This window comes from Mesocricetus auratus, unplaced genomic scaffold, assembly GCF_017639785.1.
Source record: "Mesocricetus auratus isolate SY011 unplaced genomic scaffold, BCM_Maur_2.0 Super-Scaffold_100018, whole genome shotgun sequence".
In the NCBI taxonomy this organism is placed as follows: Eukaryota; Metazoa; Chordata; class Mammalia; order Rodentia; family Cricetidae; genus Mesocricetus; species Mesocricetus auratus.
Window position 1 is genome coordinate 10,497,703 of NW_024429199.1, and position 16,948 is coordinate 10,514,650.

Here is a 16,948-nt window from a genome sequence, read left to right on the forward strand (position 1 = left end):
GTGCTGTCTCCAGAGCATGTTGCTGTATGTGGCCCATGATACAGCCAGGGCTATGGTGATGTTCAGCATCCTGGCTGCCACTGCAGGTTGTGTTGATGCCCGTGAACCATGCTGTTATCAGAGGCAGTGTGGTCTGTGCTCCATGCTTCCAACAGGGGCCCTGTTGATGTTAGTACAATAGTCTGTGTTCCCTCCAGCGTCAAAGTTGATGTTTAGGGTCTGTGCTGGCCCCTGAATCTGTGTTAGTGTTTGTAAGCCGAAAAGCCAACTTGGCCATGTTGATGTCCATGGTCCATTTTACTGCCAGAGCCCATGTCAGTGCTACCAGCATAAGCCATGTTGATGTTGGTGGTCCATGCTGCCTCTGGAGGCCATAATGATGTCCATGGTCTTTGAAGCTGCCAGGGGCCATGTTGATGTCCGTAGTTAGTGTTACTACCAGGAGCCATGTTGACATCAGTGGTGTATGCTACTGCCAGAAGTCTTGCTGATGTTTGTGGTCTCTGTGGTCACCAAAGGTCTTGTTGACGTCCATAGTCTATTTGGTCACCAGAGGCCATATTCATGTCCATGTTGATGTTCATGATTGAACAACTGTCAAAGGACATATGTTCACCCATTGGGCTGCTGCTACCTGAGGCCATGTTGACTTCTATGGTCTGTGCTGCTGCAGAGGACTAGATTGGTGTCTCTGGTCTCTGCTGCTGATGGAGGCCATGGTTATGTCCATGATCCACCCTGCCACAGGGGTTTATGTTGATGTCTGTGGTCTGTGCTGCCAGAGGAGACCAAATAGATGTCTCTGGTCTCTGACACTACTGGAGGACATGTTGTTACCTGTGACACATGCTGCAACTGGGGGCCATGTTGATTTCTGAGATCCATGAAGCCATGAGGGGCCCTGATGAGGTTTGAGGGTCCATACTGCCACCAGGGACTATGTTGAGTGCATCTTTCAAGTACAACCAGAGGCAGAGTGAATTTCCACGGTCCATGCTACCACCAGAAACCACGTTGATGTCCATAATCCAAGCTGCCACTGGAGGTCTTGATGAGGTCTGAGATACCGTCAGAGACCATGTGGCTGTTCATGGTCCATGCAGTCATGGGAAACCCATGTGGAAAGCCATGATCTGTACTGCCACTGGTTGTTACAGGCAAGGAAGCATCTGTTGCAGTGGTACCAATGATTCTACACTCATAATTGAGAACGAAAGACGTTGAAGGATTCTGCAATGCACATCCTCACCCCATCCCCATACACACACGAAGAAAAAACAAAAAGTCTAGACAGGAAATTATTGAGGGATGTCCTTAAAAGTGATAAAGATGATGAAGTGTAGCTCTTCAAAACTGTAGACTTCTGGTAGGAGGATGGGAAAAGTCTCATTATCATGAAGGGGATGGCTACTGGGAGTTTGATCATGCGCTAATGAGTATATGGGCAACAATACAAGGTGTACTTGGCGACAGAGTGGACCTTGGAGGAATGTGAAGCAAGTATGATTGTGTGTGCATAGTATAAAATTCCCCAATAATCAGTAAAAGTATTATGTTGGGAAAAAGAAGAAAATAGTAATCATTTTAATTACAAATTTCCTTGTAATTTTTATGTGTTTTTGTTTTTCTTTCAATTATGGAATTTAAATCCTTTCAAAAATTATGGAGAATTATTGATATGGGAGACTTTTGATCTTCCAAAACCTAATCTAGTAAGACATATACTATGGATTTTTTTTTTTACAGTCATAGTATAAAGCATTTTGAAACAGGAATTCTATCCTAGGAATACATACCAGAAATATGTAAACGTAGTTAAATTTCATATAATGAATTCAATTTTAAGTAAAATTTTAAGGCATCTTTCCCACTGGAAAGTGACAAAATATTTCATAAAACTTGTCATGAATCTGTGAAGCAATTTCCAGAAAAGTAACTTTTTGGCTCATATGAATATAAACTATATGTAAAATGTATTTTCAAAACTCATAGAATTGTTCAAAAGCCTATGATAACATATATTTTCCCCAATTTATAGACTCATCCAGGGATAAACTAGGGATTTCACTTAAAAACAACAACAAACATTAGCTTACCAGTTACGTGAAATGTGCCCTACCAACGCAAGATGTTATTAATAAGGAAAACAGTATGCAGTGGTGTAAGGACTGAATGAATCTTCCATGCAATATTTATGTTTTACAAGCCAGGCATATAAGAGAATTACAGGCATATAAGATGTTTACACAACAAATCTCTCTTGGTAGAGTATTGGCAGATGGTTTGGAGCTCAGAATCCCCCCAAACATCTCTAGTTCATATGACATAGTTCTAAGCATTCTGGCCCCCCTGGACCCCAGTCCTCAGTCTTTCTCCTCCAGACCCATTCTTTGTATCTGTGCCTGTCCCTGACTTTCTGATGGGTAAATATCAGTATTAATGCCTTATCATGCCCTTGTATTCTTGCACAAGGAGGTGCTGACACTTCCATGTCTGACTCAAAACCAGGTACTGACACTTCCTATTCTACTATGGTGTCTGGCTTTTGGTGCTCCTGAGATAGGAACTTATTCTGCTAACTACTGGCCACAGCCTACCTCAACATTCATTCCAAACGTTTTCTCCAACTCTTCCCCAGGAGCACCTGTTTTGACTGTGCTTTGAGTACAGCTTGGCAATATTGGCAATATAATTATTAAAGGCAGCTGTCCAAAGGTGCTGACTGAATTTTGTTGGGGAAGTCCTGTTATTTGTCAATAAAGTACTGTTGAGCCTATAGAAAACCTAGATAGGAGGGACTAGGAGTCGAGGAGGATTCTGGAAAAGAGAAAGACAAGAGAGTTCGAGATGTAACCGCCATTGGGGTAGGAAGCCGGGAACTATTCTCCGGTAAGAGACATACTCAGATTAACAATTATGGGGTAATTACTTAAAGCAGAGCTAGCCAGTAAGAGACAAGCAAGGCCAACAGCTTCATAATGAATATAGCCTTCTGTGTGTTTATTTGGGACTGATGCGGCTCTAGAACCAGGCTGGCGCGGCAGAGCCCAGGCGACTGGCGGGGGATAAACCAAAGCGGCTAGCAAAAGAAAAAGCTTCTCTTAACAGAATTTAATTATGTTCATTCCAGATTCAAATATAAGAACAAAAAGGTTATTTAAGTAAAGGCTTGAGAAGATCCTTATACAACAAGCAAGCACTGGACATCTTAGTCCATCTCTGGATGTTTAAATTTTTTTATATTTTTAAAAATCACCATGCACAGCATTAGGTTTCATTGTGGCATTAAAAAGAAACTCCATTTTGTTGACTCTTCATTTTCACCCACTCCTGACCCTGGCTCTCATCACCTCCTTTCTGCTTTCATGTCACATCACACAAATCCTATTGCCGCCCTTACTAGTTTCACAACCCATTCCTACATTCACTGGGACTTACACATCTAATGGGCATATGAAGTAGGACCTGCATATTACAGAGCATATGCCATCTTTGTCTTTCTCGGTCTGAGTTACCTTGCTTAACGTAAAATTTTTCAGGTCAATTTTTCTTCAAACTTTATGATTTCATTTTTTTCTTTACAACCAAATAAAATTCCATCATGTATATATGAGGTTTCCTTATCTATTACTCTGCTGATGGACATCTAGTCTGGTTTTAGGTCCTTGCTATTGCAAATACTATAGCAACAAGCTTGGTTATGCAAGTACTTCAGTGGGAGAAGAGCAAGTCCTTTGAGTGTATGTCCAGGAATAGTATAGCTACAACACATTGAAATCTTACTTTTAATTTGTGTGTGTTTGTGCGGGCGCGTGCACAAACACACACACACTCAAAAGTGCATGCACTTTGTGAATGTATACTACTTGTATGCAGGTACTACAGAGGCCAGGAGAAGGCATCAGACCCTCTACAACCTTAGTGTCCCCTTCTTGACCAAAGCTGGAAGATGAAATTTCAAAGTCATTTTAATTTGCATTCTCTGGTGGCTAAGTATGTCAAACACTTTTTTTTAAATTTCTCTCATACAATATATCCCAATCACATTCTCCCCTCCCTCTATGCCTCCCAGTACCATCCCCCAAACTCCCTCTCTCCCAGATCCACTGCTGTTGTTTCCCTTCAGAAAAGAGCAGGCTTCCCAGTGATATCAACAGAGCATGACATAACAGGATGCAATAAGACTAGGCACAAACCCTCATATCAAAGATGGACAAATCAACCCAGTGGGAGGAAAGGGTCCCAAGCAGGCAAAAGAGTCAGAGACACTCCCTGTTCCCACTGTTAGGAGTGTCATAAAACCCCAAGCTAAATAACCACAATGTATTTGCAGAGGACCTAGCACAGATCCAAGCAGGCTCTGATTGCCACTTCAGTCTCTGTGAGCTCCTATGAGTCCCGCTTAGTTGATTGCAGGGGCTGAGCTCTCCTGATATCCTAGAAACCTCTGGCTCCTACAATCCTTCCTCTCCAGAGCTCCCTTTGGCTGTGGGTCTCTACACCTGCTCCCATCAGTTGCCAGAGGAAGCCTCTCTGATGGTGACTGGGTAGGTCTCTGGGCCATCCAGCTTCCAGTGCCTGTCCATCCAGGCAGTATCAGGCATGGATTTCCTTTTATGGCTTGGGCCTCAAGTTAGGCCATTCATTGGTTGTCCACTCCCACAAGTTCTGAGTCACCATTAACCCAGAACATCTTGCAGACAGGACAGAATGAAGTCAAAGGTTTTGTACCTGGATAGATGTCTCTATTCCACTGCTGGGATGGCTGTTTCAGCCTCCATACTCACCATTATGAGGAGTTCTCCCTAGGGTCATCCTCACGGGTTCCAGGAAGTTTCTGCTCCACTAGGATTCCTATGTCCCCCCACAATGCCCTCCAATTCAAGTCATCTCTCCCCATACTTTCTCCTTTCTTGCCCTCTCCCCGACCTGATTCTTCCTGTTCCCATACCCTTCCTCCCTCACTCCACCCTCAAAATCTATTCTCTTTCCCCTTCCCAGGGAGATCCACATATTCCACTCTAGAGCCTTGTTACTTAGCCTTTCCAACTCTGGATTGTGGAGTGATTTTCATTTACTTAAGTAAATGTCCATTTATAAGTGAGTGCATAGCATGTTTGTCTTTCTGAGTCCGGCCGGGTTTCCTCATTCGATTTTATTTTTTCTATTTTCATCCATTTGCCTAAAATTTTCTGATGTCATTGTTTTTAACAGCTGAGCATTACTCCATTGTGCAAATGTACCAAATTTTCTTTATCCATTCTTCAGTTGAGGAATATCTAGGTTGTTTCCAATTTCTGGCTATTATGAATAAAACCACTACAACATAGTTGGGCAAGTGTTCTTGTGGTAGGATGGAGTATCCTTTGGGTATATGACCAAGAGCAGTATAGCTGGGTCTGGGGGTAGGTTGATTCCCAATTTTCTGAGGATCAGCCATATTGATTTTCATAAAGTCTGTACAAGTTTGCATACCACCAGCAATGGAGGAGTGTTTCCACTTTGTCTTAGTCTTAGGGTTTTCCATTGCTGTAAAAAGACACCATGACCAGACTCTTACAAAGAAAACATTTGTGTTGGCTCGCTTAGTTTCAGAGGTTCAGTCTATTATCATCATGATCGGGAGCATGGTGGTGTGCAGGCAGACATGGTGTTGGAGAAATAGCTGAGATTCTTACATCTTACAGGCAACAGGAAGTCAACTGACTCACTGGGCAGTATTCTGAGCATGGGAAACCTCAAAGCTTACCCCCACAGTGACACGCTTCCTCCAACAAGGCCATACCTACTCAGCAAAGTCATACCTCCACATAGTGCCACTGCCTATGAGATTATGGGGGGCAATTACATTCAAACTACCTACCACAACCTTGCTCCACATCCTCAACAGCATGAACTGTCACCTGTTATTGATCTTAGCCATTCTGACAGGTATAAGATGGAATCTCAAAGTAGTTTTGATTTGCAATTCCCTGGTGGCTAAGTATGTTGAACATTACTTTAAAACTTTCTTGGCCATTTGAGATTGCTCTATTAAGAATTATGTTTGGAACTGTACCTCATTTTTAAATTGGATTATTTGGTGATTGATGTTTCTTATGCGATGTGGGGTTGATGAAAATATTTTCCCATTCTGTAGGCTGCTGTTTTGTCCTTTTCTATGGAAGCTTCTCAGTTTCATGTGGTCCCATTTATTACTTGTCAGTCTTAGTGCCTGCACTATCAGTGTCCTGTTCAGGAAGTTGTCTTCTGTGCCAATGCATTCAAGCTATTCCCTAATTTCTCTTTCAAAGACCTATATGGTTTAGAGATTTTTTTTGACAATGAGACAACTGTTCCTGACAGCACCAACTGTGTCAGAAGGGAAGATGGGTATAGATGAAAATCGTTATGGAGGTTGCTTCCAATAAGGCAAGACTGGCCATTTGGGCAAGAAACTGCTCTTGTCTGGACTGTTTGACTTTATGCTGTATAAAATGGACATGCAGGACCCACAAGAAAGTGACTGCTGAAACAAGAAGGACATTGCTACAGGGTTCCTGCTTCATGGAAGAGTCTGCCAGACATCGTACAGGACAGAGAGAAAAATGACTGACAAACTCCCAATACAAGGCAGACAGTTTAAAGTTTCCCACTTTGCTGAGGAGTCTGCCAGACACACTGTGGCCTATGAGCCAAAGATGGAACATTACAGAAGAACTTCGAGTGACAGACAAGGCAGCAAGTTGTCTCTGTCAATTCTAGAGTTTATAAATTATCCTTCTGTGGTCTTTGATGGAGTTGAAGACAGATAGCCAAGGTTATAGTTTTCCTTAGTTATTATAAAAGATAAGTCACATATAAGACTTTAGACTCACAAAGATAGGATAGGTAAAATATTTTGTATAAATTTTGCTAAATGTTAATGGATTAAATATTGTTAACTATAGTTATTTGATAACTTTTGTTATATATAATTTGACTATGTTAAAGTTAAAATCTTTTTATTTAGACAAGAAAGAGGAGATAACGGGGAAAGTCTTCTGTATATATTTTTCTCTTATTCATTGATAAGTAAAACACTGTTGGTCAATAGGGAAGCAAGATAGGCAGGACTAGGAGACAAGGAGAATTCTGGGAAGTATAGTAAGAGAGAGGTCACCATGTAATCCTGGGAGGAGAGGATGCATGAGTCTGGCGTTCTCGGTAAGATAAGACCATGTAGAAATACATATGTTAGTAGTTATGGGTTAATACTTAAGACAGAGATGGCCTATAAGAAATCCTAGTCGCCAGCCAACAGCTTATACTTAATATAGTGTCTTATGTGTTATTTAGGGACTCTGGGGCAGCTGCAGAACCCAGTGGGTATACAACAACAGTACACAGTATTGACATTGTATTTATGACACCTGTTGCAAGAAATCTCTCCACCTTTCAAGATGTTGAGGAAATGCTAAGAAACTTAGAAAGCAGAAATCTTATGTTCCAGGCAATGATTCTTCTCTGTATTTATGGAAAGCTTTTACTTAAAAGTCAACATATTCGCCGGGCGTTGGTGGCGCACGCCTTTAATCCCAGCACTCGGGAGGCAGAGGCAGGCGGATCTCTGTGAGTTCGAGGCCAGCCTGGTCTACAGAGCGAGTTCCAGGACAGCCTCAAAAGCCACAGAGAAACCCTGTCTCGAAAAACCAAAAAAAAAAAAAAAAAAAAAAAAAGTCAACATATTCTTGTCATTGAGAACTTGGGATAGACAGCCTGGAACTTCAAATACCTTCTTATACCAACATTAGGTACCACGAAGACAAATATTTTTGTAAAAAATTTATTTCTCTGTAAATACAAATTTCAACATCAACAAACAATAGTCCAGTGGAAAAATACTAGCCATTAACATTGAAAACTTTTTTCTTAGTTTAATAAATAGAACTTTGGCATTCAAATTTCTAGCTGTAAACCCTATAAAAACAAAAACAAAACTAACTCCTTTCCAAAAAGGAGGAAAAACAAAAAGTCAGAAGGCATAAGCCAGCCAGTGGCTTCACATTTTTTTTTTTACAATAACTGTATTTCAGGTAAGTTGTGAACACTGTATTTACATATGAGGTATTCTGGTGGTTCAAACACTGAACCTAGTTTACAAACCCACCAGTCAGTGACTGATTTGCATGCTCTGCTGTGCTCTTAATGTGACCAGCTAGCACCTGACCACTTCTGGTCACCACGGCAACATGATGTCAACTTCACACTTAAGTATTTAAATAACTACATATATAATATATATATATATAAACACACACACATACATACAAATGAATACATTTTAGAGGAATTTACTGCTCTCTACAAAGAAAAGGCTGGGCTTCAAAAACATCCAAATATGATACATCCTCTCACGCTTACTAAGGTAACTATCATCTAAGAAGAAATGGCTCATTTTAGAAAAATTCTTAAGTCTATTTACCAAAGAACAAGGTGCAATAATCAACATTCTTATAGTTCATGTAAGAGAAATAAACACTGCAGGCAAAAAGGCACAAAAGGTTTTCTCTGTATGCAGCTGCAACAGTGTTGCCTATGACTTATTGATTTCAAAGTACATTCTATTATACTCAATATTTCATTTAAATAAGAAATCTCAAATCATTTCCTTTCATGATTAAATAAATGTATGGTACATTCATACAGTAATTACCATTAATGTGTTTGGGGGGTAAACTTGAAAATTTTACTCTTTATACCAAATAGGAGACAGTTTTTCTTGGTTTCTGAACACTAAAAAGAACTGTCAGAAATGGAAACAAAAGAGAAGCAAGAGTCATTGGTGATTCCAAATGTCATCTGCTATGTGTGCTCATTCAGAGAACAGCCTATCGTTGTAATTACATATCCAGTGACAGAAATATGGACAAGAACTCCAGCAATCCACACCAGAAGCATGCTAGAGTTGAACAGTACTGTGCAAAATAGCCCGAGTGCTCAGCTCCTGTTGCTCAGTGAACTATTACTGGTATAAAGAGAATTCTCCAATCAAACAGTCCCTTTAGAAATATCTGCCAGAAATTCCTACTGAGTCTGAAACAAGAACACTATTCTCACAAGCTTCTAAGTCCAACTGCCCAATATTCATTTTAGCAACGTTCTCTAGCTCTTGAATTTTCTAACAAGGTACTGAAAGTTAAATTCAATTTCACAAAATTACAACCCCACAACCATCACTAAGATATAATAATGTTAACATTAAACAGTGAATCTTGTTCCAAATATTGAAAGGGACCATGCTCTTAAAAATAAAATTGTTGTATATTTACCTAGTCAAAACTTACAATCTTAATATCAGAGGTCACTGAAAATACATTAAGTGTAAGTCATTTTTTCTGACATCAAATGCAAGGACAGTGCATTATTTTGTCCTTGATTCAGCTACTTTTATCTGCATAGGTAACTGGTGTCTTTCCTGTGGTATCTGTTAGTCTACTTCTGTTCTATGTGGCTATGTTCTAAGGGCTTCAGCTTGAACAGACCTAAAATAAAATACTGCTTCCTAGGAGCATAAAGACTTTATACACAAAAGCATAAATGAAAAGAAAGTTCATCACATATGGAAATTTACAGATAGATTTACTGTAGAATTTGAGTTCCTGTTTATTTTAGGCTTATGTCATTTTGTAACTTCCATGTACAACCTACTTCAAAATGGAGATAAAACACTACAGATTTGATGTTTGCCATCTTACTTATTCTAATGGTAAATTCTGTTTTCAATGTGATGTGATATTATTACTTTTCTAGCAAGTGTGTGTCTTAAGGAAGAAAATGTTTCTAAAAAATTAAATGCTGACTAACTAGAACACAACTAGTCCATCTTCCTCAAAATTCCCTCCAAAGCTGGCTACTTACTATCAAAGTTCTTCATTAACTCTACACTCCAGTTAAGAGATTAGTATTTGTTTCCCATTATATCAAAATATGAATCAAAATCTATTACCTCTAAATGCCTTCTAAATAACAGTATACAATTTAGAAACTGAAATGTATCAGTAAAAGTTTGGTAAAACTTTCTTATTCTAATAAGACATGTGAATTAAATTCTTTAAGTTTTAGAAAACTAGCCAAAACAAAAATTTCATTGCAAGTGGCCAGAAAAAAAGGTATGTGTGCATGTCTCTCTGTATATATGTATATATGTGTATATATATGTAGGTATGTGTATATATACATATATATACATATTAAAATACATGACAATATGTTCATTTTAAAAAACTAACTATAAAACCTCAAAACATAAAACTAAAAACTAGGACTTGGGAGCTGCTCTATATAGTGCTGTAGTTCTGGGTGCCTTTATTTCTGAAATCATGATAGGATGGTGAGGACTCTAGCCAAAGAGAAGGTAAGTCTGTTACTTGCTGCACTGTGGTTGACCCATATAGATGCTATCACCTGACTTCACAGCTCAGGACTACCTGCACAGACATTACTTTTTGCAATCCATATATTTTTGCAACCAACAATTTCTTTTTGTCATCCAAGTATTGCCTTAAAACCCAACGAACACATCTTTAAAGATCTTCTAGGAGTTAGGGAGATGGGGTGTGTATTCACCTCAACACACTGATTTGTTGGTAGCCAGACCCAAGAGGAGTAGAGTGGATTTAGCACTAAATAGAAGGGAAATCTGTCATTATGATGGAGTATAACAAACTACTGAAATATAAGTATCAAATGACTGTGGACAGGAGAATAAAGGCCTGTTCTGAACCGAGTGTGTTCCTAGGCAGTCTCCTCAAAGGCCAGTCCCACTAAGTTTTCATTGTTGAGATTAAGAAAAATCTTTTCTAGGAAGCTTTACACCCCACTAAGCTTAGCAAGAAAATGGGTATGTGTCTGATCTCAGCCAACTGTACTACCCTGCTGGTTCCACACCCTTTATTCTCCCACCTATGCAGTCCTGCCTGAAGAAAATTGGGTTGTATTAAGAAGGAAGAAAGGGAGGAAGGGAGGGAGAGAGGGAGGGAGGGAGGGAGGGAGGGAGGGAGGGAAGGAAGGAAGGAAGGAAGGAAGGAAGGAAGGAAGGAAGGAAGGAAGGAAGGAAGGAAAACAAAACCAACCTATAAAGGGCAAAGCTTTGACTGTTTTCAAATGATTGTAATGAATTCTCAGCCAGCAATAAAATATATAACCTTTCTAAAACATAAAGTGATACAATATTATTTGACATTTAAATGGCTATGTATTTCATAGTAGTACCCTGTGCCCCAGATGAACCAACCTAAGCAATATCATACTCTATGACAAACTGTAATGTAACAAATCTAATAAAATAAATTAAAATATCATTGAGACTTAGGTTTTATGCTGCTGTTAATTCGCATATGAATAATGAGTTGGCTTTCTCTTAAAGAAGTTAAAGTAGGCATGAAACTGTTTAATGTAAATGCTGAAATGTAGATAAAAAGCAACTCTGCCAGACTTACTTTATCATCTGCCTTTTTATAATAGTCATTGAAGGCCTCAGAGGGCTCCTATTAATTTTATATGGCTCTGCTTACACACACACACACACACACACACACACACACACATATATGTATCATAAAGACTGCAAATAGTAAGGGGTATGCTTAAATTAATTGCAATTACTTTTCATATTTATAAATTACTCAGAGTTTCACACTGCTGAGACAATCTATGAACACTCTGGAAGAAATAGCTGTCTTCAGTGCTAAAATCAGCCCAACTTCACAACAATCATACCATCTCGACAGTCACTTTGTAAAGCACTAATGATTTTGTTTGCTGTCCTTCTGCATTAGAACACTGCCCTGCTGGCCGGGCGGTGGTGGCGCATACCTTTAATCCCAGCACTCGGGAGGCAGAGGCAGGCGGATCTCTGTGAGTTCGAGGCCAGGCTGGACTGACAGCCTCGAAAACAATACTGAGAAACCCTGTCTCGAAAAACCAAAAAAAAAAAAAAAAAAAAAACCACTGCCCTGCTATTGGATCTAGTCAGTCTGCCTATAAAATTCCAAAATGAAGAACCGACAGTGTGTGCCTTTCAAAGCCCTGCTTTGACCACTGAAATCCTATTTCTGTGTGAATAGAGTCCAAGCATTTGCAAATGCACATGCATACACACACACACACACACACACACACACACACACACACACACACACAGAGAGAGATACAGACAGACAGACAGAGACAGAGTGATCAGGCGAGAGAATGAATGAGTACATGAGCACTCACATGTATATACACAAAGTGATAGGATTAAGGAAATCCTATGCCTTTATCTGAAGAACACTGTTCACAGCTTGGTCCTACAATCAGTAGTTTGAAAATGCAGGTTGTTTTGTTCTTTTTCTTGCAGTCATTATCGCATTTTAATAGTAACATGATTGCTTGCCTGATTTGATCAGCCCCTTCAAACTTCCTCAGTAAAGCAAACCGAACAACAACAAAGCCGAAGTGCGCCACGAGAAGTCTCACCTTTCCTTATAAGTCCTAAAAAGAAACAAAAGAGTCTAACACAGCAGCATTTCACAATGGATCATTGTTGCTGTGGACCAATGCTTGATCACTGGGTAACGCAGTTGTCTCCCATATCCTGAGCATAGCGGTCTGATATTGTAGTCCTTAATTCATCAATGTCCCTCCGTAACTGGCACACATCTGAGAGCTTTTTAGTGAGTGCTTCTGGGCTGTGGTCATTTTCAGTCTCTTCAGCTGAACAGTTCATTGCTGTGTAAAGAAAGCATGGAGAGAAGGTCTCACATTTCTGCACAGACATTTCAAGATTCTCACAAGATTGCACAATGAATAGCAGTGAGGTTTAGGCACAAATCATACATTATTTGATATTAAATAGACCCTACCTATGTAGTTTAAAAAAACACTGCTAGTTAGAATGTATTACATTCATACAGCATCCACAATTTCAGTGTGCTTGGTGGAGGACATTAGCAAAGTGAAAAAGAATGTGACTTCACAGCTCTTTTCAAGCTCCACTAGAGCACTCAATTCTTTCCCACTGACAAAAATCTCAAAATTATTTGCATAGAGAAAAGTCTTAAAAGTGGGTTTTACTGGCATGCAGACATCAGTTTCAAAAGATAGAGCCAAAGTATTAGGACCCTAGAATCTCAAACAACTGAATCAAGTACATAGAGAGTGCCCAATTTCTGGATAATGACGGTGAGGCTCTACTCAACTAGCTTTTAGTTGTCTACTCTAGTTTCTCTTTTTAAGCTTGACCCAATAAAAAAAGCAAGAAAGCTGTGAGATAACCTCCTTCTACCTCTGACGCAGTAGCCAAATAACTGTTTTTTTTAAACACTATTGAACATTTACCATGTTCAAGGTGTGATGCTTGTTAGAGAAATCAATGGCTTATTCTCAATGCTTCCTATACAATTCCATAAACAACTGAGTGTAGAGCATATTGCAAATGACTCACCACCATTCAAAAGATACAGACACCTAACTGGACAAATGGCTGAATTTATTTATTAGTGGACCAGTGAAACACAAAACAAAGTAATCTGATAGACTCTGAGAAATAAGATTAATATCTAGCCATAAAGCAGGAGGATACAAATTACATGCAACAAGAGGCATAAGAAACTACAGAGATAGGTAGAACCTATTCTATCACAGGGAGTATATTAGGAAAAACAATTTGTGATTTAAATAAAACACTGGCAACAATACGAAAATGGGTAGGGAAAGGAGGACAAATAAGATGAGTAAGAGTCCAATGTGTGCCTGAATTAAGTCTGCTATAATGGCAGGAATAAATATTATCTCTAATAGAGCTCACCTGTCATCAACTTGAGTGAGGGTCAGGGACTGGGATGAGCTCATGGAGGAAAAGGCAGACAGAGTGTGGTGATGCTCACTCCTGTGAGGAGCAGGGCTAGTTGGGGCAAGTGGGATTCTACTTAAGTCATGCTGAGTCTCTGATGCTGCCTAGGAAAAAGCCAGATTGAATATATATATATATATATATATATATATATATATATATATATATATATATAGAGAGAGAGAGAGAGAGAGAGAGAGAGAGAGAGAGAGAGAAAGAGTTGACTACAAACAGGACGCCAAAGATGCCTTCTAGACAGAGAGATCAGTATCTGTATTGGGGGTGGGGGGGTATTGTAATAACAGAAAAGATACAAAAAAAGTATTCAGAGAGAATAAGAACTAAAAGTAGAAACAAATGAAAACACCCACAGACTAGTAGTTCTTATATACCTCAATATGATTTTTTTGAGACAGGGTCCCTCTATGTAGCTCTGCCTGTCCTGTAACTCATTCTGTAGACCAGGCTGGTCTTGCACTAACAGAGATCCACCTGCCCCTTCATCCCAAATGCTGGTATTAAAGGTGTGTCCATCTTAAAGCCAGTAAGAAAGCTGCAGAGAAGTCTACAGAATATTGAGGCTAAGTAGTCATAAAGGTGGAAGTAGAACTTGGGGAATGATGTCATGAAAACCAAAGAGGCAGAGAATTTTAAGAAAGTGGGGTAGGTCTGCCAAGAGATAACTGATGGAATCATGAGACAGCAATCTAAATGAATTCATTGGTTCTTCACAAAGTAGCTGGCTGGACAGAATTTCACAATGTCAAATGTAAGGTAAGGACTAGGAGGTTGAACCTGAAAGTCTAAAAAGAGCATACACTGGGATTAGTGCTGGGGAAGGTAGTGAGAGTCTTGAATATCCACTGCATTCATATTAACATAACTCTGTTAATATAAAGGTTAATAAATGCTATACTGAAATGTCGATTATAAAATAATCAAAGGGAAACCAATTTTAAAGCACTGAAGTCTTTTATATGTGAACTTCAGCTTCTTCCTCCAAGAGATCCAGCCTAACCAGTGCCAGTGTTCATCTGGTATCTTCTCCTCTAAGATCCATATCAAACACCAGTTACTCCATGAAGCCTTTGCAGCACTTCCCAGGTATACTTAATCATTTTAATTCCTTGTGTTACTACTGTTTTTGATCAGATCTCAATTACAGCACTTACTGCATAGATATAATGATATAATATTCAGTTAGTGTGTGAGAGGTGGTAGTTTCATTATCTGCACCGACAGGACCTCACACGCCACTGAGGTGTCTGATATGTACTAATACTGACCAGTGGTTTTCACATGCCTACACTTAAGCATGTGAACAAACATACCTCTATGAAATGAAGGTGAAAGTCTGCTAACCTTACTTAATACAATATATGTCTCACTTAACAAGTGACATTCTTTAAAAGCATTTGTTCTAATCCACAATAATTATTATGAGGTAATATGGTAGAATAGATAAAATAAAACAGATAAAATAGAAATATTCTCTTGTCACATATGAACCATACATACTGAGGCGAGCATTTAATAGAATGTGTTCAGCCATAAACTTTTATATATGTAGCCTTACCCTGTTTTTTAAGCGTTTTACTTAACCATTTCTTCTCTATTAAAAAGATACCAACAAGACAATATTGTACTTTAGATGAGCATTCCTATAAAAGGAACCCCCAGAGGAAGGCTTATCACTGTATTACTTTGGCAGCTCTTATTCAATTTCAGGTAGAAGGGGAAAGAACTGAGACAAAGTAGCAGGGATGTCACAAAGAAAGGAGAAGGGCCCATGTGTTGTAAGGCAGCACATCTGGAGGAGAGACTCTGGCTCATGTGAAATGACTGGCAGTGAGTATTATTTTCTAGCAGTTGATACACAGCTGGTCCACTCATCTGGGTAACCGCCATATAAGAGTAAATGGGAAATCACTGCTAAAGAGCACTACGGGCACACATTTACAGACTTGGTGTAGGAAACATGTCTAAAAGTTCTGCAACTATGCCTTTGCTGGCTTCTATAAACCTATGTCAGTTTTAGTAATGAACCAGCGAGAGGTAAACCTAAAACCACCAACTGTGTTGGAGACTTCTAAAGTCAGAAAAAAGGAGAGCATAAAGCAAACACGGAAAAGATAGAACAAAGGCAAGGCATCAGCCACTTACATCTGATTCCCAGTAATAATGAAAGGTTAGGCTCCTTGCCCTGAGCTCGTTGATTAAGAATACTGCACAATGCTTTCAAGTCAAACAAACAATAGGACATTTCCTTGAACAGCTGGTCAATCACAGTCAGATCAAAGAGAGGCCACTTAGAACGGATGGTCGGCAGCCCAGACTGCTCTCCTTCTTGGCCCTGATCCAGTAAAGAGTACATCTCTCCTGTCTGTCTTTGGCTCTGTGGTGGATAAAGAAAAAAAAGAAAGAAAAAGGCATTTATTAGAACAGAGAAAATGTATTCAAAAGTAAAAAAAGCTTAACATTTTCCATGAAGTCTATTATCAAACATCATAGTGTATTTATTCTAACTAAATTCAATGGCACATATTCAGTAGAAAAAAAAAGATCTATATTTGTAGGTCTGACTGTTCTGTGCCATCTGACACCATCATACACAAAGGGAAGATCATGCCCAAGAAGACTGGCTATGTATACATTCCCCACAATGTAACCATTTGGATGAAAAGAACAAGGACACTGTAAACCTCATTCCATGGTGTTGTTAAGTAGCAGAAGCAACTTAACTATACTGGAAGTATTTCTTTTTCTTATTTTTTATGTGAAAAAAAACCTTTTTTTCATAAAATATATCCCAATCACTTTTCCCCTTCCCTGAATTCCTCCTAGATCCTTCCCATGTCCCCTTCTCACCTACCCAAATCAATGCCCTTTTTATCTCTTTTTCAAACACAAAGACAAGACGAACATAAAACAAACTCTCTCCTCTCCTCTCCCTCCCTCTCTCCCCCCCTCACACATACACACAGCCCAGATTCCCGCCCATAAAACAGAAACAAAATATACAAGCAAAAGACAAATAAGACAAAGTGTTCAAACAATCCAAATGAACAAAATACAACAATACCACTGAGTTTGCTT

General features: G+C 39.2%; 1 protein-coding gene across 1 annotated transcript in view; it reads right to left on the bottom strand.

Moving 5' to 3' along the window:
* Nucleotides 1-7,788: 7,788 nt before the first annotated feature.
* Nucleotides 7,789-16,948, bottom strand: part of Cep85l (centrosomal protein 85 like) — a 107,828-nt gene continuing 98,668 nt past the window's right edge. Inside the window, exons 12-13 of the mRNA XM_005073296.4 lie at nt 16,016-16,247; nt 7,789-12,729 (exon numbers count right to left, since the gene is read on the bottom strand). Coding sequence (XP_005073353.1) covers nt 12,566-12,729; nt 16,016-16,247 — 396 coding nt within the window. The 3' untranslated portion in view covers nt 7,789-12,565. The remainder of the gene's footprint in view (nt 12,730-16,015; nt 16,248-16,948) is intronic.